The sequence below is a fragment of the Panthera pardus genome, unplaced genomic scaffold (genome assembly GCF_024362965.1).
Source record: "Panthera pardus isolate Hobbes unplaced genomic scaffold, ASM2436296v1 HiC_scaffold_13, whole genome shotgun sequence".
NCBI lineage: Eukaryota > Metazoa > Chordata > Mammalia > Carnivora > Felidae > Panthera > Panthera pardus.
The window spans coordinates 81,349,925-81,372,151 of record NW_026526688.1 but is presented as its reverse complement, the minus strand read 5'-3'; the positions used below and the strand labels follow the sequence as shown (position 1 = coordinate 81,372,151).

Sequence of the window (22,227 nt, the reverse complement as noted above, 5' to 3'; positions counted from 1 at the left end):
TAGCTTTTGGACGAAAAACTGAAGGCGAAAATAGTGTCTGATTAGTAACTGGTCATTTTCAAAGTGGCTTCTCCTACATTATCTCATTTTTATGAAAAGTAAATTTGACCTTTTTAAATGCTAGAGTGAAGCAGTTCATAATTTCTTACAAGGAGCAAAGGACATTACATTTGTAAGCATGCAAGCTGTGAACTGGATAGAACATTTTCTTTTGCTGCTTATATTTTTGATCAACCATCATCGATTCATAGGGAAGATCTCTAATGCACAGAACTTTAAAATGGATTTCAAAAAATTATTGTTTCAACTTAGTGTGCGTTTCATCTTTTTTTTTTTTTTGTCTCAGTTTCTTTCTCTGGTACCTTCCTTTGAATGGTGAACTATTACTTGCATTTCGATAGATTATTATTTAGCTTGCAAAATAGACTATTTCCCCCCTCATTAAAATCTCATAGTTGCCAAACTTCATTAGGAGAAATGGAATTATTCATCTGCTTCCCCCCTGCCCTTTGGCTATGGGGTCAGTAAAATGATGTTAAGCACGAGAGGGTAAGGCTGGTGAACACTTTTAAATGTCACTACGTAATTTCAGGAAGGAGCCGGCCTGCAACTGTACTGAATGATGGATATGCTTTCAGCCTTAATGTCTATTAATGACTTACAAAATGACAGTTTGCATTATCACCATCGCTGTTCAAAACTTGCATTTTGCTATAGCTGTAACTAGAAGGGGACATTTCCTGAACTTATTTAAAATACGCTGAAAAGTTAAAATGGGAACAAAACAAGACAAATAAAACCCTGTGACTAATAAGTAGTCAAGGATGGCAACCAAGGAGAGAGAAAAAAAAAAAAAAAAGAAACAAAGAGTATAGCCAACCTTTTTTTTTTGTTTAATTAGAGTATATTATACTTCCAAACTGGATACACTAGAAATTGGCAATGCAACATAAGATGCAAAGAAATATACCAGTTACTGTCAAAATGACCCTGTACAGCCTTGTAATGCAAAAAGCTTTATACAATACAAATTTTCAGTAATGTACACAAACCTTGACAGTATGATCATCTGAACATAATATGAAGAATTAAAAAAAGGATAGAAGAAAGTGCTGAGAATGCTAACTGCAGTACTATATGGAAAAATAAGCTAGCTTTCATTGAAGAATGCATAGTGAAAACAGAATTGAAGTTAGTTGGCAGGTGAATTTCTCAAAGACGTTAGTGTTTTACACGGAAAGGATATCTATGGAATAATCCTTCCCTGAGTATCAAACTGCAAACCAAATTCGAGGGTATATATTATCTCGGTGGAGTCTGAAAAATGCTGTAGATTTTTCTTTATTAATAACAATAATAATAATATAAAAAGTCAAACAAACTCCAAACACACCTTTTCTCACTCAGAAAACTTTTATAATTTACCAGAAAGATTGATGACTCTTTCCAAAGTGCTAAAAAAGTTGCCCAATTACATTAAGCATAACTAAGTCATTCAAATACAAGTTCAGTGGCAAGCAGTGAAATGCATGGCATTTGAGCAGTAAACATCTCCTTCCAACATCCCTCTCAATCTTGAAAGTATCAGCCTAGGACCTCATATTGCACAAGTGGCATGCTGTAAAACCTGTAGTCCTAAATGTAGGGGCCACCCTTTCAGGTTTTTAACCTGCTGGTGCTTATGTGTGATTCACCTTTTCTGCCAGCCTCAATGGGATCACCGTGGCCCTCTATTCTGTCATCACTGAACTTGTAATTTTGAAAGCACATTATTAGCCAAGTGGCACATTCTCCATTATATGGGGATAAAGACAAGACTTAAAAAAAAAACCAACCCACCCATAAGCCCAGTATTCTTGGAGTGTATTGTCCATAACTGTCTATAGTGTCTTTTACCGAGACATTGACATGGCGAGGTTGAACGACATTTCTAACATAGCCAAGAACAAATGTCTCTGCTGGAGAATGACCGAGGGTTCGGGAGCTTCCTGCCCTAGCTGGCTCAGCCTCCCTGCCCCTGGGGACATCTCCTTAGTGTAAACAGGTTTTCCAGGGCTGGATGACTGGCGAAGAGAAGTGTATCACACCTGCTCGGTCTGGGGGAAGGAGGATGGTATGGGGGTGGGGGAGTCCATGGTGTGGACAGATGGTACAGTCTTCTGGCTTCCTGTAGAACTGTACCAAGTTCGAGGGGGCTTTCAGTGAAGCAAACTGACTAGAGGAAGAAAATTAGGGATGTTTTTATTTTCCCCTGGTGAAACAGATGAAAAGAAAAACCCCAACTCTAGGATAACACGTGATGGAAAACAGCAACGCAGTAAGAAGGCATTCCTCTTGTACACCAGTTCGTCAATAGATAAATAATATATAAACTTTTATATTCCAATCTTTCCATTATTATACAAAGCACATTTCTTCCTGCTCTTTCAGCCTGTTTCATACTGGAAATTCTGTTGTCTTAAAAATACAAGCAATTAACATATTCTGCCAAAGATTCTTTTTTTTCTTGTTAAATCACCCTTTACTTTTTTAGGATTAGCAAAGGGCTCTGCAACCAATCCACATCTGCTTCTTGCTGCAATAAAGTGCTGCACATAAGTTGCCATTTTAATGACCACAAGATAAAAGCTTTAAATAAGGATAAAGTTAGCCTCCTAGCAGGTTACATCTACCAGGCGTTAACAAAATGGAATACAGAATTATTAATAACATGGAGAATACCACTATAGCCAGACGATCTGCAAACACAAGGGAAACTTCTCAGGGGCATAAATTGAACCGTAGGACTAAACAGCACCTTTTTGTTGGGTCGTTATATGTCAAAGAGGTTGTGACAAAATTTTCAAACATACAGTCTACTCATTCCATATAAAAGGTACATTTTCTTCCTTTTTACTTTTTTTTTTTTTTTTTTTTTTGCAGATGAGAAACAAAAAGTAGTGCAAGACCAAAGCACTGTGCAAAAAACTGCCGTTTCTTTTTTTTTTTTTTTTTTTTTTTTTTTTTTTTAGTCTGAGCATTGATACCCAGAATTTATCCAAACCCCTTTAATCTCCTTGGCTGGATTTATCAACCATAAAATTTTCACTCATACAGTTTTTTTTTTCCTGCAAATGAATGGTAACCACTGAATTAATACATCATATATATATATATATATATATAATCATATATATATATAATCTGCCCTTTAACAAATGATGCAGTGTGTGCACCATACACATTGTATATGTATGAACACACACACAAAACACACAAGTTTTGTGATGTTGGCTGCAGTTCTGAGAGATACTTCTTCCAGAGTGGTCTCTTGGTTCTCACATCTTCATAACCAAGAAGATCTGAGCACAAGGTCTCTGGCACCCTGTCGGAAATCTCAAGCAGCACTGCGGGTGTCTACCAGTCCTTCATCGACTAAGCACCAGGCCCTACCACTCTGTAGCCATAAAATAGAGAGGGAAAGGTGATGAAGGAGCTCGGGGAGAGACTGTCATGGATGAACAACCCAGGAGGGAAAAGAATGTTCATCGCTGTGAAAGAAGCCAGTACAAAGAGATGTGCAATAGAAATGTCATGGCACACGACACACGGCTTTCTCTTTCAGAATCCGCAACACCCACACGCCCCATTCACCCAACAGAAAACAAAATGCACCAGTACATAAGCTTGCAAGTGCTGATTGCTATTAAGGACACTCTCTTTAGGGTCTAACAAGACAAAATTCCTTTCAGATAAAAGTACGGAGAAGGGGCTGAGAGTGGGAGTGGGTGGCTGGGGAGGCATGCCTCTGAAGGTAGAAGTATGCAGTAGGTCACCTCTCTGAAGATTGGATAAAGCAGCTTTCAGGTCAATGCAATAGGTATACACACAGAGCCAATTCTCTATTCCTTACTAAAGATATACAGTACACGTGGTTCAGACCCAGGGCGGGTCTGTAGGTTTTGCAGCAACATACACCTGCTGGGGTTGTGTTTAAGTTTTGTGGGTTTTTTGTTTTGTTTTGTGTTGTTTTCTGTTTTTGTCTCTGTCTCTTTGTTTTTGGTACAGAACACGGCTGTCCTCAGACAGTCTCTGCTCTTTCTCTTAGTCCGAGATAGGCGAGGAAGGAGTGTTTGGGTGAGGGGATGCTGGGAGGCGCAGTCTGAGGTCGGGGAGGGTGGAATGTGAGATCCAAGTGGTTCTTGGGGTATAACATTGTCAAGGGAATGAGATGGGCAAAATCCGAGTTCCGGTACTTGTCAAAGCGCAAAGGGGAGCCGTTGAAGGCCAAAGCCTTGAGTGCCAGGTTGGGCTCTGAGCTGCTGCCGTGGGCAGCCGACAGGGCCACGGTCTGCAGAGCCTGGGAGGCGGACATGACCGACAGGGGAGACAAGAGATTCCGGGAGCTCCCGACGACGAGAAGCGGGGCCCCGGGGCCGGCTGGTTCCTTGGGGGCTGGACACAGGCCCTTCTTGTCCTCCTCGGGGCAGTCCCCACTCTGGTGCTTCTTGACGTGGCGGCTGAAGACGAAGGGGTGTGTGGTCTTGAACAGGCACTCTTCGCAGCTGAAGGTCTGGCGTGGGGCGTGTTTCAGCTTCTTGTGCAGGTTGAGATTGTCCTTGCGCTTGCAGCTGTAGCTGCACTGGTCACAGTGGAAGGGCCGCTCCCCGGTGTGGACGCGCACGTGCTCGATGAGCTTGTTGGCGGTCTTGGACAGGTAGCCGCACTGGTCGCACTTGTAGTGGTTGCCGAGGCGATGCTCCCGGGTGTGCGTCTCCAGCTCCAGCTGGTTGGCCTTCACCGTCTGGCAGATCCGGCACTTGTACTCCATCTTGTAGTGGGTCTTGAGGTGGCACTCCATGGCAGCGGGGCGGTTGGTGGAATAAATGCAGAATGGGCACCTGCCGGGGGGTGGGGTGGGGTGGGGTGGGGGAAGCAACGAAAGGGGAAGGTTCAACCGGACAGGTTCTGCTGCGGCCCCGCCTTTACCCTCCTCGCCAGCCTCCCCTCACGACCCTCCCCCCCCCCCCCCCCCAAACTCTGAGGCCTGGCCTGCCCCTGCCCCTGCCCAGCCCAGCCCTGCCGCCTCTCCGGGGTTAAGACGACCCGCTTGGCTCTCTCTGCCGACAGAGCCGTCCCCACTAAGGAGCCGCTCTGGCAAGGTACGCTCGGCCTACTGTGGGTCTCCTGGCTGGACCGGTGAGCACCAGCCCGCAGGAAGGGGAGCAGAAGAAGTGCGAGGAATAAATAAGCGGTTGCTCCCCTCCGTCCTCCCCGCCCGTCCCCTCGGAGACCTCCCCGCCTCCCACCAGACATAGCAGAGGTCTAAACCTCATGACCTCCCCTCGAGATGGGAGCAACACAAAGAATCGACTTTTCATGCACCACACCAAGCACACGCAGAAAGGCTAAGAGTTTTGAAGAACAGCTTATAGGGGGAGAGCTACCTCCGGCAAACAGAAAGTCATAGGGGTCAGAATCGTGCTTATTGAAAGGGTTGTTAGGATGAGAAGGCCTGTGTGTGTCTGTCTGTGTGAGTGTGTGTGTCTATACATAGGTCTGAGCTCCTAAATCCTGTCTCCTGCAGTCCTGGTTCTCCATCGGGGAAGGCAGATGCGGACCAGGATGGGGCGTGGGAGAGGGAGGCCCACCCACCAGCCCATCACTAATGAGGGATAAGGAGGGAGGGAGGCGACTGCTCTCTGGACTTTGAAGACATTATTAGAAGATTATTACATCATGGAGATAATAGCAATCCAACTGGATCATGAATTGTCAGTGGGCAGGACCGTATCTTACATTTCTTCTGCGTTCTCTGCAGTGCCTGGTAAAGTACTCAGCACACGGTAGGCACTGATTCATTACTGGACTGGTCTCTACAACATAATTCTGGCAGATTCTGGTCCCAGCTCCGTCACCTCATTGGGCTATATCTGGATGTGCCCTGGGACCAAGCCTGGGCCTCTCCGTGGCTCGGTTCCTCCATCCTAGGCAGTGAGGCTATGCCACCCCCAAGCCTCCTGGCTGTCCAGAGGGGCTAGGAGGAGCAGTGAGGGCATGTTTACAAATTCTGCTGAGCTGCTCTTTTGGAAGCCGCAAGGCTCAAGTTGGTGGCTGACAGGATAGCTGTAGCGTGTTTGCTCTCTTTGCACAAAGGATGCAAATGCAAAAGTGGCTGCCTCAGCCCTTGCTTGGCACCTGCGGGGCAGGGCCCAGGAGTGATCTGTCCTCTGAGGGTTTGGAGAGGTGTTCAGCAGAGCCCAACACAACCAAGTGCACCGTGCACTGCTCCTCAGCGCCAAGCTCGCCGTTAGCCTTTGAACCTCAGCTCACAGAAGAGTGCACACGAGAGAAATATAAAGCCCATTCCCAGGTCAGGTGCACACACAACCCCTACGCCAAGCTGGGCCTTACCTAGAGGAGTCTGAAACTCACCACTGTCCTGAGCTACGGCAAAAGAAAAATAATAGTATAATCTTATTTGATCTGCATTATGAACAGGATATAGAGTACAAGCAGTTCCATCACAGAAAAGCAACTTAGACATCGGCAGTCTGTTTCATTTTAAGGACATTTCTGTGACCCACAGCTCAATCTTTCTTTCGCTGCTCAGGCAAAGTGCTAAGGGTTTTTTCTGTGCTCCCGTTATTTATCGTAAAGACACTCTCTCAGGCAAATTAATTCTCTGATATGGCAAAGGGAAAACAAAACAAAACAAAACAAAGACTCACTGTATAGCCAGAAGGCATTATCAATTTTTTCAAAGTATTCTTCTACTTGGTCATCCTAGAACATAAACTATTACACAGGGGACCGTTAGCACCACACCGGAAGTGTCTGTACTGGCATAAGCATCAGCATTCACTGTGCATTCTCCCCAATGGGTCGGAGGCTCGGGACTCTGTAGGTCCCCAAGGAAAGGCTAACTGACAAAGCCACAACTGGCAGGGGCCGCAGAGTTAATGGGTGTGACGGGGCTACTGGGAAGGGCAATGAGTGCTAGTCCAACCACGGAAGTACATGGCTTTTTTTTCTTTTCTTTAAATAAGAGTAAACAAGTATTTAGAAAGGGACAGTGGGAACAAACCAAATCAAATTCCCAAATAAGCGCTTGCTGGGCATTTCCCATTTATTGGCGGTCTTGGATTATAATCTCCCCTCCCCCATCCCTGCAAACATCCCCTCCCCCTCCCACTTAAGTGCCCCAAGAGTGAAACAAAACGGAATTGGACAGTAGGTGCTGCTCCCTGACTCCTCTGTTTCGTAAAGTTTTTGAGGAGGGTGCCTCTGACCAGGCAGGAGCTTGGAGGAGTCAACCCTGCATTGCTCCCGACATTCGACCCCCAGGTTGGCCCCCAGGGTCCTTTTGGGTCTCTCCATCCCTCACCCATTCAGGAGAGTCATGCCGCCTCTCTGGCAATTTGTGAGTTTCAAAGATAAAAATGGTTAAAACAAGAGGTTCTTTTTTTTTTTTCTTGTGTCAAGTAAAATATAAGTTTTCATTCTTTTAATTACACGGTTATTTCAGCTAAACATGAATAATTGTGCCTAGAAACTTGTGTGTCTTCCTGTACTCAACGACGTATGCTTCCTTCTCTACTAGGTCATGAGTGCCTTGTGAACAGGGGCTGATTTCGGAATCACTGGGAAGATTAAATTCTGGTAGTGCTAGGACATAAATTTCCTGAGGGTGGAAATCACGTTTTATTCCTTGTTTGCCCTTCAGCACCTATTATCAAGCCAGACACACCGTGTGTTTGATAATAACTGATGGGTCTCACTTCAGACCAGAGGGCTTCTTGCAAATATTGGTTAATGATGATGCTTGTGGTCTAGGTCTTTGGGGACCTGTGAATAATGTGTGACTGGAAACGTCAGGTCTCATGAAGGCTAGCCAGGGAGATCCCAATCCCAGTTCCTGGGAAGGCATAAGGCATGTCTGCAGGAAGACCCGAGGCACATGATCTCTGCATGAAAAACACTGCCTCCTGCCTGTTCGAAAAGGCAAGGATCCAATAGCTGGGGGTGCTGTGCAGATGGGGTGGTCGTAATGCTTGTTTAAAAGATGTACATGGCGAATCATCTAAAAAATAGAAATGGTGAAGTGCTGTGACAGCGTAATGACTTACACCTGGGGACACGAACCCCCAAGTCCACAAAATCAAGTCTGAACAAAACTCAAGCAGTGTAGGATGAGTCTCCCCCTGCATGCTGGGCTCCTCCGCCAGGTCCTCTTGCTTGCCAGGAATCCTAGGATATTGGTGAAATGGATTCTCCTGCTGTGTCTGCTGGACCCCTGGGCAACAAGTCTAATTCACATCCAGTGAAAGGTAGCTGACTAACTGGCCCCATGCCAAGCTCTCCCTCTCGATGACCCCCCAAACCTTCGGGGAGGGGCTGGGGTAGGGATGGGGAAGGGTATTAAATAACAACACAGTAAAAGGTTCTGTACTTGCTTTCCTTACTTGAGCCCACCGGTGGGGACAGTGTGGCATTTCTTATGCTCCAGCAGCTGTTCAGGTGTCTTCATGAACTTGTGGCACACGTCACACTCAAACATCCGGGTGATAAGGTGTATCTGCAGGTGGCGCTCAAACATGTTCTTCGTCTTGCAGACAAAGTTGCAAAAAACGCATTCGAACCCTGAAAGGACGGGAGCTGGGTGTGCGGGTGCACGCGGCAGAGGGACAGGAGTGGGACAGACATCCCACTGTTTCTCCTCCTCCCCTTTCAGGCACCGCGCCCAGCATCTTGGTGGTAAAAGGAGTTGAACATACAGCTCCAGAATCAATGCCACACTGCCCATCTACCCACCCTGTATTTGGATGCCACTAAAGCCAAAAGAAATACAAATTTTAGGCGACAGCATTACACTGTTCACAGGTCGAACATCTATCTTCCAACATCACTCCCCTCAAGGGCTGATTTGTAAGTCTGGGTCATCCTCCCAGACTGGGGAGGACTGAGCAGGCCCACAACCTCCTCCCTTACCTTTCTCTGGCTTTTCCTCACTATTCAGTGAGGGCTGGCTCCCAGGCACAACAGAGATCACCAGCACGTTGTTTCCACTCTTGTTTTTCTGAGAGCTGTCTGAATCATCTTTGCTGTTGGCTGAATCACTCAGAGCTGAGAGGGAGGATGAAGAGGGGCTATTTGATTCACTGGGGGTCTTCCTGTCTTCTCCTGAAAACACAAACAAAACCCCCAAAGCCAGGTCTGTTATTTAGGAGATGGTAACCCTGAAATAACAGCAATTAGGGGTGGGGGAATTGGGCTTCATGGCTGCATCATCATTCAGGAAACACAAAGTGAGGCTTCTAGAGCTCTCCTAGTGCACCGACTGGGATCTCAGGTCTCCGTCATCGATGGTGATGACACTTGTGGTACTTGGGAACTCTCTCATGCTTTGAATGCATGATTTCATTGTATCTTCTCAAAAATCCAATGAGGCACAATGGTTACCATCCCCATTTTACAGATGAAGGAAGGGAGGCACAGTCAGGGCAACTTGGCCTAAGTCACATGCTAGGAAGTGGCAAAGCATAGATTTCAGTTGGCCCTACTCCAGGATCCATGCTCTTTATCAGTGCACTGGACTCTCCCTCAAAACCAGGAGTGAACCGGTCAGTGGGCCATTAAAACCCAGTGTCAAGAGACTAATGCTTCCATGCAAGATGAAGTGTTAGGGACTGGATTTACCATCGCAACTGAAACAACTAGAACAAAACCAGACAAAATATATCAAACAAGAGTTTTTGTTTTTGTTTTCAAACAATCGTTTTTACAGCGTTGAACATCAGGCACTGAAGAGTGATCCCTGAGAGACAGGAAAGAAAAGAGGTGGCCCACTTCCTGCCTTAAGAGACTTTAGTCTCCAGGCTGCAGTGCCCATCAGTTTCACTGAATTGAGGAAACAGCACTGAGGGTCTGGGGAGATCAATATGGCTAGACTTCACAGAGCAGGGTCTAGAGAGGGGAGGTTTCCCAGAGGGGAGAGAGCAGCACAGAGGAAGGACTGAAAGACCTTCAGAGGGTCCCCCATGAGTATTCAGTAGAGTAGGGACCAAAGCACCTGTGTGAGAAACCTACCCAAGGCTGGAGAGAAAAAAAGGCTTAGAAAACAGTGAGTGCTGTTTCCACTAGCTAAATTTGAGAAACTCCTAATTCCCAGGACACTCGGTGGGAAACTGAGGAAGATCTCTTAGTAATGGGTAGTAATCAGCCCTAGGTTGACCACTGCTCCAGACCCGCCTGACAAGTCACAAAAGCCAGACACAAAGGAATCATAGTTTCCAAGTAATTAACTGCACCCTAAAACAAAGGTCAAGAATGTTTATAGGAATATAAAATAACCAGTATCCAACAAGGCAAATCACAATATCTGACATCCAAATAAAGATTATCAGGCATGCCAAGAAACAAGAAAATGCAACCTAAAATGGGGTAATCAATCAGTCAAAGCTGACCTAGAACTGACACAGTTGTTAAAATGCGCAGACAAGGACATAAGAACAGTTATTATAACTGCATTCCAAATATTAAAAAAGTTAAATAGAGATGTGAAAGATATAAAAAAAAGATCCAAATCAAATTTCTAGAGAGAAATTTACAAAAATTACAACGTCTGAGATGAGAAATATGCTGGATGGGGTTACCAGCAATCTAGACATGGCAGAAGAAAAGATTAGTGGACCCTGAAGATAATAGCAATAGAAATTATCTGCAATGAAACAGAGAGAGAAAAGAATCATAAAAATGAAAAGAACATCAGTGAATTGTGGGATGCCTTCAGATAGCTTCATATAAGCTTGATTGGAGTCCCTGATTGGGTGGAAAGGGCAGAAAAATTTGAAAAGGCCAAAACTTTTCCAAACTTGAGAAAAACCATAAACCCACAGATCCAAGAGGCAAAATGAACCCTATGCATAAGAAAGCTGAAGAAATTGGGGAACTGGGGTGGTTCAGTCGGTTAAGTGTCCAACTCTTGACTCTTGATTTCAGCTCAGGTCATGATCCCAGGGTTTTGGGTTTGTCTCATGTTGGGCTCCACACTGGGTGTGGGGCCTGCTTGGGATTCCCTCTCTCCCATTCTCTCTGCCCCTCCTCCACTCACATGTGCACCTCTCTCTCTCAAAAAAAAAACAAAAAAAAACAAAAAAAAAACTCTCTCTTTCTCTCTCAAAAAAAAAAAAGATGAAATCTATATCAAGGGCTATCATAATCCCATTGTTCAACTAGTGATAAAGAAAAACTCCTACCGGCAGCCTGAGGAAGAAGGATACATTATGTGCAGAGGAACAAAAATAAGGATGACAGCAGATTTTTCACTGGAAACAATGCAAGTGAGAAGTAGTGGGGCACCATCTTTAAAGTGCTGAAAGGAACACCTGTCAATCTGAGATCTTGTACTCTGTGAAAAATATTTCAAAAATGAAACTTTCCTCCCCACCCCAAAAGCAGAAAGAATTCATCACCAGCAGACTAGAATTACAGAAAATGTTAAAAGAAATTCTTCAGGTAGAAGGAAAATGACACCAAATGTAAAAACGGATCTACACAAAAGAATGAAGAGCATGCATTTACCCACGAGGGTAAGTTGGTACTGAGGCAGCAAGACAACTGGTAATTTTAATGGCCTCAGTTTACCATTTTGTGTCATTTTAGATTATGAAATCGGGGTAAAAATTTTTTATTAAAATTTTTTTAACGTTTATTCATTTTTGAGAGACAGAGACAGAGGGTGAGCAGGGGAGGGGCAGAGAGAGAGGGAGACACAGAATCTGAAGCAGGCTCCAGGCTCTGAGCTGTCAGCACAGAGCCCGACACGAGGCTGGAACCCACGTGAGTTTTTCTTATTTAAAACTCTTTGAGAGATCATAAAAGTAATTTTGTTAAAAATAATATAATAGAGAGTTTATAACATATATATAAGTAAATGTATGACAGCAAAAGCATAAAGGCTAGGAGAGGGGACAGAGAACTACGTTATTGTAAGACTCTTACACTACCCATGAAATGGTTTATGACTTAAACGTGTACTGTAATAAATTAACAATGTACATTATAAACCCCCAAATAACTGGAGGGCTCTACACTGTTCATGGTTTAGGAGATTTGATATTGTTAAGCTGTCAGTTCTCCCCAAACATAATCAAAACAACCCCATCATTTTAGGATAAAGTAGGTGATATAGAGAGACTGTGCTTCAGTAATCTAGTGATTGTAAACTCTAGAAACGAACTTTCTTTGTTAAAAGATTAAAAAATAAGTCATATATCGTATATAGGCACAAGAAGTCCAGAAGCAAGCAAAGCTGTAATGGTGCTTACAGCTAGTGTGTGAAATTATTAGTGTTATGTTTATTTTATTTTATTTGGTTTTCAAAATTGTCTAGAATGCCGTAAATTACTTGTCCAATTAAAAACAGGTTTTAAAAAGAGGAAGGAAAAAAATATTTACCCTCCTACAGTGTTTCCAAGTCTTGTTCCTGGCAGAACTGAACTTGGTTCCTGGACAGACATGATGTGACCTCATTCATGGACCCCCAAGGAGGGATGGAATATGCCTTGAAAGTATAGACCTCTTTTGGTACAAGGAAGGTATGTGAAAGCCAGCCCCGTCATTGGGGGTCTCTACTATGTGACCTAGGTTTAGTCACATTTTGTAGACAAACAGAATATTTTCAGTGGGGGCCCTAAGTCTATTGCTTCACCAAATCCACCCTCTAAGATGGGTCTCATTCACAGAATATTGCAAGTGATTATTTTAAATTAGTTTTTAGAACGAAAACATATGATTTTAATTACCATCTTTAACAACACCTTTAAGTACCTTCAGGCTTAAGGCAGTGGGCAGAGCTGCCTAAATTAATCACTGTGTAAATACACAGGTGTCATGACAGCAACTCTGCTATTCGGCACGGGGAAATGGCCCAGCCCGCTCAACTTGTAATCCCTACCCCACACCGCTTCGTCTGCTCTCAGTCCTCCTCTCCCTTTGCTCTGTCTGTAGGGAGTGAGCTGGGGTGCCCTTGTCAACTCAGTCCACAGCTTGCTGTCATCCAAGGGGTCATTTACTTTCAGCAGCACAAAGATTCTTTTTTTTTTTTTTTTAAGTTTATTTATTTTGAGAGAGAGAGAGCACAGAGAGAGGAAGAGAGAAAGAATCCCAAGCAGGCTCTGTGCTGTTAGTGCAGAGCCTGATGTGGGGCTAAGTCTCATGAACCATGAGATCATGACCTGAGCTGAAATCAAGAGTTGGATGCTTAACCAACTGAGCCACTTGGGTGCCCCAGCACAAGGATTCTTGGTGAATGATTCTCTGCACAGGCAATGCAACCTCATACGTAAGGACAGCCAGCTGAAGTGAACTTTAAAAAAACCTCGATATTTTAGGGGCGCCTGGGTGGCTCAGTTGGTTAATCGTCTGACTTCAGCTTAGGTCATGATTTCACAGTTTGTGGGTTCTAACCCCGTGGTGGGCTCTGTGCCAACAGCTCAGAGCTGGAGCCTGCTTTGGATTCTGTGTTTCCCTCTCTCTCTGTCCCTCCCCTGCTCACCCTCTGTCTCTGTCTCTCAAAAATGAATAAACGTTAAGAAAAATTTTAAATAATTTTTTTAAAAAATCTCAATTTCATAATCTAAAATGACACAAAATGATAAACTGCGACCATAAAAAATGACCAATTGTCTTGCCACCTCAATATAAACACCATTTTTGACATACTTCTTCTTTTTTTTAGAAGTAAGCATATCTATTTTAAAATCGTTGCTGTTAAGGGGCACCTGGGTGGCTTGGTCGGTTAAGCGTCCGACTCCGACTCAGGTCATGATCTCACGGTCTGTGAGTTCGAGCCCCGCATCAGGCTCTGTGCTGACAGCTCAGAGCCTGCAGCCTGTTTCAGATTCTGTGTCTCCCTCTCTCTCTCTGCTCTTCCCCTGTTCATGCTCTGTCTCTCTCTGTCTCAAAAATAAATAAACGTTAAAAAAAAAAAATTAAAATCGTTGCTGTTAATTGCAAAGTAGTTAAGAATAAAGACTTTAGATCCAGAACACCTGAGTTTGAATGCCACCTGTTCCAATTAATAAGCTGAATGACTTAAGACAAGGTATTTAACTTAGTGCCTCAATGATCTCATCTTAAAAATGGGGATCGGGGGCGCCTGGGTGGCTCAGTCGGTTAAGCGTCCGACTTCAGCTCAGGTCACAATCTCGCAGTCTGCGAGTTCGAGCCCCGCGTCGGGCTCTGGGCTGATGGCTCAGAGCCTGGGGCCTGCTTCCGATTCTGTGTTTCCCTCTCTCTCTGCCCCTCCCCTTCTCATGCTCTGTCTCTCTCACTCTCAAAAATGAATAAATGTTAAAAAAAATAAAATAAAAAAAAAAATAATAAAAATAAAAATGGGGATCATATCGGCAGCCTCATACGTGTGTTGTGAGGGTTAAATGGGTTTTTATATATAAAGCACTAAGAACAATGCCTAGCTCATTGCAAGCATTACAGAAAAATGTATTATTATTATTATAAAATATAACATAATATTTATAAGTAATACTAACAATAATTAACACTTTGTATTTTCCCATGCTGTTTTATATACCTGGCACATAGTTGGCTCTCAAAAAATTTATGAAAATAATTATGAGTTAATGGTTTTAAATGACAGTATTCTATATCCTTGGAGTAGACTTATCCTACATTACTTATTTCCTTAAAATTAAATTTTAAGTGAAAATTAATATTCCACTGGTTGATTTTTTTCTCCTAGGGACAGACTCCCAGAAGAAAGATGACTGACCTGCAGGCATTTTCAAACCTCTTGGTCTACACTACCTAAGTAGTTTTGAAAAGTTCTCCCACCCTATAGCGTCATGGCCATCAGTGTCAGCAGCATCTGGCGATCGTGGGTGACGCTGTGAAACACGCTCCTCACGTGATACATGAAACATAAGCCACACTTGAGTTTTAACTGGTGGCTAGTGAGGTTCCTTAGATGGAGTGGTTAGCCTTTCTTTCTTTTATTATGTATGGACTGTTTATGCCCTTTGTAAATTCTGTACTTAGAGACCTAAAGTGTTTCTTACCGGGTTTATATCAATTCTCTGTATAGTAAATATATAGCCTCTGTCATTTCAGGCTGGTTTTTGGGTTTTGTTTCCCATCTTTTCCTTTGCTTTGGCAAATAGAAGAAGATATTTTTATCCATCAAATCTCTTGATTCTTTTCCTTTGCCATTTTTTGTATCACTTAAGCTTTCACAAATCCTTCTCACTCTGGAAGTTTGATAAACATTCTATTTCCTTCAAGCTTTTCTAGGGCTGATTTGTTAAGGGGATTGTGTAAGTCATCTGGTATTTATTTTGGTGTCGGTGTGAGGGTAAAGTATTGATGGTGGTATTTTCCAAAGAGCTATTCAGATTCCTCAGTGCTGTTACTGCAACATTTAAAAACTGCAGCAAAATTTGCATTGATGAAATCAGAAGCAACCAGAGGGAATATTTTTCCCTTGCAGAGATCACTTCACTTCTGTAACAAGAAAGCATTGAGGAATTCTTAATGTACTGAAATAAAAGGCGTCCATTTCTATGTCAGGTAAATCAAATCAGAGGACAAGGCCCACAAAATGAGAGTCTTATGCCTGCTGGACATCTCCTGCACATTCAAAAGGTCAAGGAATGGACGGCCCAGAGAAGTTGAATGAGTTCCTACATTTGCAGCGTTATTTATGGTAACATCGGGTGTAGAACCAGAATCTAGAATTCAAAATGTGTTTTCCTCCATCCCAAGTACCTTCTTCCACATGGATTATATGCATAAGTCAGTAGACTCTCAGGGTTCGGTAAGGGGCACGTTTGAATAATTTTCTTGCTTAGACCACACAAATGTGTGTAGACGTGCTCGGGCACACATATTCATTCACCGGATGAATGTTTACTCCTCACTTGCACTGTGCAGGCACTGGTCTAGGTGCTTGGGAGACAGCAGCAACTTAGATAAGCTTCCTATTCTCAGGAATATATAGTATAATATGTATTACATAGTATATATACTGCTCTATGTCATAACTTTGTAATTACACAGTTTATTAATTTGCAGATTTAGATGGACATATCTTGGGTCAAATTCAAACACTTCAAAACAGCAACTAGATGCAAGAAACCCTCACTGTGGAACCATTAGCTTATAAAAAGGGTCAGCAAATTATAGTCCTTTGGCCAAATCTAGCCTCCCGCTTTTGTAAATAAAGTTTTATTGGGACACTGCCAGGCCTGCTCAATTGTGTATTGTCTCGGCTACTTTCAGATTCCAATGGTAGAGCTGAATGTAGCGACAGAAACCGTTTGGCCTGAAAGCCTAAAATATTCACTATTTGGCCCTTAAAACAAACAAACAAACAAAAAGAACTGTCTCCCTGGCTTAAAAAAAAAAAAACAAAAAAACCCCAAAACTATAAAATAGGTTACAACCTTATTCCCTAATAGCAGCAGTGTTACAGGCTTCTACTGTATTAAAAAAGCAACTTCTTTAATGCATTTCTTTCTGGCTCTCTGTGCCAACAAACAAGAATATTCTTTGCAGGTAGACAAGGAGCCCTACCACCTCAGAGGGAACAAGATCTCTGTGTTCCCTGTGGCAATGAGTGTGTTTGCATTGGTTACTTGTCAATGTGAAGTTTCCACCAATGACGATTAAGTGACTCTAAATCCAACGGCTTTCCAGCCATTTTGGTTTCTATGGTTTCTACGGCTTCCTTGAGGTGGGGTGGTGGCAGAGGGGCTGTGGCCTGGGGAGGGAGGAGGAAGGTTCTCGACTGGGTTTAGGCATCCCTGGGGTGCAGAGGGTTAGAAGAATGGGAGAGTAACAGAAACGGGGGGGAAATATCTGAAAAGCCAGCGGAAATGGAAGAGAGTTTGGCCTTTCCCTCCACTGGCACTCCTGAGATGCTGAATTTAATTTGTCTTTGACATGGGCTTCCCAGCTCACCTGCTGCCCATGGTGCTAATGTGGTTATAGCGAGACAACCAACGGTAGAAATGGCACCTTCTCACCCGGCATAATGGCTCTCTGCAGACCTCCAAGTCATAGCTTCTCAACTTATGATAAAAGCAAGCTTTTATTGCTGTTGGCACCCTGGAACCAAAGCGGCCGGTAAAGCAAAGAGAGATCCGTCTCGGCTGAGCACATCGTCAGCACAACTGTCAGGAACTTCCCCTTCTCAAATCCTTCAAGGGCCAACGATGTGAGGGGCTGACCCAACACCCAGCGTTGGCAGTTGGCAACATCAGCTCGTAATCTGTAAGCACCACACAACGCAGGGTGGGGGAGGCTCTTCCTCATTCTCATTTAATGACTCCACGCTGGTGTCATTTGTAACCATCACTTGTGAGAGGATAATTGCATGGTGGATTCAAAATGTTAACACCGTTAAGAATGGCAAGAGCCTTAAATGGAAGGAGAACACTGGCAAAGTCTTGGCCACACACAGCCTGGAGGGCGATCAGGCTGTTTGGGGAGAATCCGGTTTTCTGCCCCGCCCCCCTCCCCAAGCAGACCTGATATGTGTCAGGGCTGGAGTTTCACGGGACAGGAGCAGAGCCTGTTAAAGTACGTGCACACAGTGTCCTGGCACAGAGAACCACAAAGGTTCAAACCTCTGCCAAGGGCTGCTCGGACCTGTCAGAACAGCAGTGAGAATGGACTAGAATGGAAACTGTTCTGGCCCAAGCTTCTGGAGGCACATCCTAATTGCTGACTTTGGACAGAATGCCTCACCTCTGTGAAGCCTCCGTTTCCCCACCCCTATAGCACAGGAACAGTAGCATCGGCCTCAGAGGCCTATGAGGCTTAAATGAGATCCAGCATGTGAAGACACAAGGGGAAGGGCATCACGAGAGCCCGACGGCTGCTACCTAGGATGACGACACCCAGGGTGAGGACAAGCCAATGGCTCAGCACCTCACAACTGCATCTGAACGTGTGGGTCTTTCAGATCAGCGAGGCCCAAGCTGTGCCAGGCAATGGCAGGATGGCCACAGGGCACTGTGGCTCCGAGACCCTGGGAAAGTCCTCCCTTCTGAGGAAGGGAATGTCAGTGTCGCAGGGTGATGAGGACGCTTCTGCCAGGTGGGCGTGCATGCTGGCAGGTTGGGGGATGGAGGAGAGAAGGACCGACAGTGATGGTCACCTGTGTGCTTGGTGCCAATGTGAGCCTTTATCTCTGCTTCCTCCATGGTGACAAAGTCACAGGCGGTGCAGCAGATGGAAAACATCCATTGCTCCTTGTCCACGTGGAGTGACATGTGGCTGACAAACTGGACATTGAGCTCGGTCTCAAATCCACACACGTGACAGCTGTATGAGGGGACGAAAGAAAAGAAGGGGAGAGAGAAGAGTGATACTTTGTGGCACACTCAGAAAACTGGACTTTGACACATGCTTTTCTTCCCACCAAAAGGTTTTGCATTAGAAAATTATTCTACTTGGGGCGCCTGGGTGGCTCAGTCGGTTAAGCGTCCATCTTTGGCTCAGGTCACGATCTCACGGTTCAGGGGTTTGAGCCCCGCGTGGGGCTCTGTGCTGACAGCTCGGAGCCTGGAGCCTGCTTCGGACTCTGTGTCTCCCTCCCTCTCTCTGCCCTTCCCCTGCTCACGCTCTGTCTCTCTCGGTCTCTCAAAAATAAACATTACCAAAAAAAATTAAAAAAAAAAAAAAGAAAATTCTTCTGCTTTCTGGAATGCCTCTGAAGTGGTCACCGTGCCAAATGGATTAAGTGTCAGCATAATGTAACAATCCCATACATGCTATAATGATGCTGAATAATCATACAGTTAATTAAAAATTACAGGTTCCAGATGCCGCACATCACCTTACTGATTCCTGTGGGCAAAGAGATGTGGTGCAGCCTTGCCAAGATATTAGTGGTGTGGATACACTGATCAATTCAGAGCACCCCGCATGCCCAGCGAGCCTCTCTCTGGCTCTGGAAACCTTCCGTGTAGGAAGGAAGGCACATGCAGGTCATCAGATCACACTGCCAGCAGGAGCAATTCCTGTCTGTGACAACTGCTGATAGAAGTCACCGTCCATGGAGATATTTTGTGCAAAAGCAAGTGTCCACCAATCTGTATGGTCTACCTCTTGGGCACAATTCTGAGACTTGGGATTTCACTGCAACCAAACCAAATATTGATTCATGGTCAAATATGAAAGGGAAACATGAAATTCCAGGCACTGAAGACAATACAACCAGGGGCAAATATGCAATGCCTTCAAGGCTATTTCCTCAGAGTTCTCAGATTTATTTTCCCTGGTCTTTTTCTCCTTAGGACGGTTCTCAGGAAGTAGCAAGGTGCTCAGTTACAGAGGTTGGGAGCTTTCCAGCTGCACAAATCGAGAAGCTAATAATCCCCGGAGCCCTGTCACTCCCTGGAGCTCCACCCCAGAGAGCTACCTCCAAGACCATTTCCCTTTCAATTAATTCTACCAGGGCCATCCAAGCCAAGAGAGGAGTCAGCGTGGCTGGTGGGTCCAGTGTAAACAAAGCAAGTATTAAAATGAAGGTCAGCACTATGACTAAGAGGTACCTCATCACATATGCCCTAGCACCCGGGTGGGGAGTGTTCTAGAAAGTTGGGGAAGGCTGGGCCAGTTCCACTCACAGCTCACCTGTAATAATAAGGGTGCTTCTTCCCATCACTGCCTTCAGAGGTGACGGCGCTGACAATGTCCTCAGTGTCCGTACTCACCAGCTTCACCGAATGGACAGTCAGGTGCTGGTTCAGGTTCGCACGGCACTTAGCAGCATAGGGGCACAAGTGGCATTTGTATTTTCTTTCCTCTGGGGAGAAGGAACAGGAAAAAAAACCCAAACTGCTCTCAAAAATGAAAACCCAACACCTGCAGGAGACCACTTAGAGCTGTCATGGCAAGGAAGGTTCAGATCTCATTTCAAATGGGGACAAAGGGAACACCTTGGAATTATAAATATCTAAAAGTCTTCATCTGGGAGGTCACTGCTGTATCAGTACTTAGAAGAAAGTCCCAGGGCAGCTGGACCATCTGCTTTTTCCTAGACACGTACAGGTCCCTCTTCCTGATAAGGGGAGCCCCGCAGGGGCTAAATGAATGTGTATGTGTGTGTGTGTGTGTGTGTGTGTGTGTGTGTGCATGCACACCTGCCATGCGTCAGCTGAGGGTGGGTGCTTAGCTGGGGAAAGGGGAGTGGAGCACAGGATTCCTGGGTCTGGTGTAAGAGAAGCCCCATCATGTTCCCTAAGCTCCAGGCCTGGGTCAGCCAAGAAATAAAAACTCATGAAATTAAAGGGGGAGAAAAATGACTCATGTGAAGTAATATGATGGGAGATGTTCATTTTACATAAATAGAACTAAAAGCTGCAATTAATTTCTTAATGAAAACCCTCTCCTAAAAATGACAATGTTTCAGGACTCTTTCCAGAGTGGCATTCTGAATTCATTCGATTAATCAAGCAAATTATAGTAGAAGGAGCAGGCTGGCTTTCATTGTGCAGATAAAGGGAATGGACGATAGTGGAAAAAAGCAAAGAGCAAACTCATTTTCCATCCTTACTTCTTACTTTGTCTCACTGGGCTTGCCCTTAAAAAATACCTGTCTTACCACTTCACAGCAGAGAACGAGGAAAAAAGTTCTTCCCCAACCAAATGCAAACCATCATCATTGTTACTGTAGATGGTCCCCACATCTGTCCTGCCGGTGGCCTGGGGCTTGGCGGGGCCAGGTGAGGAACCCGGCCATACAGATAAAATACAGCCCTTCCTTTTGGGGGCAAAGGAACTTATTCTTGCCAAATTGATTAAGTTACTATTTATTCCTCCTTTATCCTTTCTTAATTTGGTTTGCCGTCCCTTTTGCAATGCGCAGAACCAACCACATTTCTCTACTATTATATGAAGATAAAGATAGCAACTGTTTCTCCACAAGCTGCTCTGTCCCTCTGCTGCTCCCATTTCCCACAAAAAGATGGAACCAGTAACGTGGGTGCAGCCCCCATCGCCTGCACCCTCCAGGTGAGAGCAATGGATTTCTCAGAACTCAGGAACCTTACCTGATACACTTACATGTGTATCTTTTCTCATCAAGCCTACTTTCAATACAAATAAAAACCCTTTCCGGGGCCTCTTTGAACATGCCAGCTAAAATGGTTTGAAGGGTCAGGATAAAAACATTTCCACCACTTCCAGTGAGAATTGTCTTAGACAAAGTCAGCTTCTTGACGGTAGAGAGGCTGGTGATCCAGAGTGCAGACGGCCTAGGAGCAAGGCCTTGACTCACCTGTGTGCAGCGAGAGATGTCGGGACAACGTCTGCTGTCGGCCAAACACTTTCCCACACACATCACAGGGAAAAAGCTGGTCATTGAATTTCCAGGATGGCAATCCGTTTCCTGCCTCTAGTACTATCTTTTCTGTTTCTGGGCCAAAAGAGCAAAGCATCATGAGGGATAGACAAGGCATCGTGAACAAGCTGCATTTTAGTCAATATCCAGCAGGACGTTAGCAGGGGATTCCTTCTGAACAGCGTGGCTGATAACTGCAGAGAAGTCCCAGTTAACCTCTGGCCTTCATGCTCACTTCTTGTTTCTAAGAAGGCTATTCCTGAAAGTTGTGGTAGCAAATGGATGCCACTTCTAGTCAACTCTCTGGTGTTTTCCCTCCCTATCATTAAAGGTCAGCCAACCAGACCCTCCAGTGGGTTGACAGCATGGTTTAGCGCTATGCCCAGTATACAGTTGGTACACAATATTTGCTGAGTGACTAGTTGAGTTGCACGTTAGAACTCCAGACATGTACGCTCTTGCCACAAGACGGTAAGTAAACAATCTCCGACTCTAACTGAATTGGTAAGAATCTGACGGTAAGTAAAGAATCTCAGATTCTGATGTGAAAACGAATGGTTGGATCCCTTGAAAGGACATACACGTTCACTGTTCTTTATGAAGAAAGGTTTTGCCCTGCGTTCTGGGTTGTGTAAAGTCCTTCATGAGGAACTTCATGTTTCACAGGCGCAGTGATGACAACTGCACACTATTTGCTGTGGTCTGATGTTTGTGTCACGCCCTCCCCCCATTCATATGTTGGGATCCTAGAGCCCAAGGTGACGGTATTGGGAGGTATCACCCCCAGGAGCTGACTGGGTCATGAGGGTGGAGCCTCAGGAATGGGATTAGTGCTCTTATAAAAGAGACCCCAGAGAACTCTCTTGCCTGTTTCGCCT

General features: G+C 44.7%; 1 protein-coding gene across 1 annotated transcript in view; it reads right to left on the bottom strand.

The window, feature by feature from the left end:
* Window positions 1–870: 870 nt before the first annotated feature.
* The window catches only part of ZNF827 (zinc finger protein 827), a 174,299-nt gene continuing 152,942 nt past the window's right edge, over window positions 871–22,227 (bottom strand). Inside the window, 6 exon segments of the mRNA XM_019420669.2 lie at window positions 871–4,880; window positions 8,445–8,622; window positions 8,971–9,162; window positions 18,161–18,327; window positions 19,642–19,813; window positions 21,287–21,424. Coding sequence (XP_019276214.1) covers window positions 4,061–4,880; window positions 8,445–8,622; window positions 8,971–9,162; window positions 18,161–18,327; window positions 19,642–19,813; window positions 21,287–21,424 — 1,667 coding nt within the window. The 3' untranslated portion in view covers window positions 871–4,060.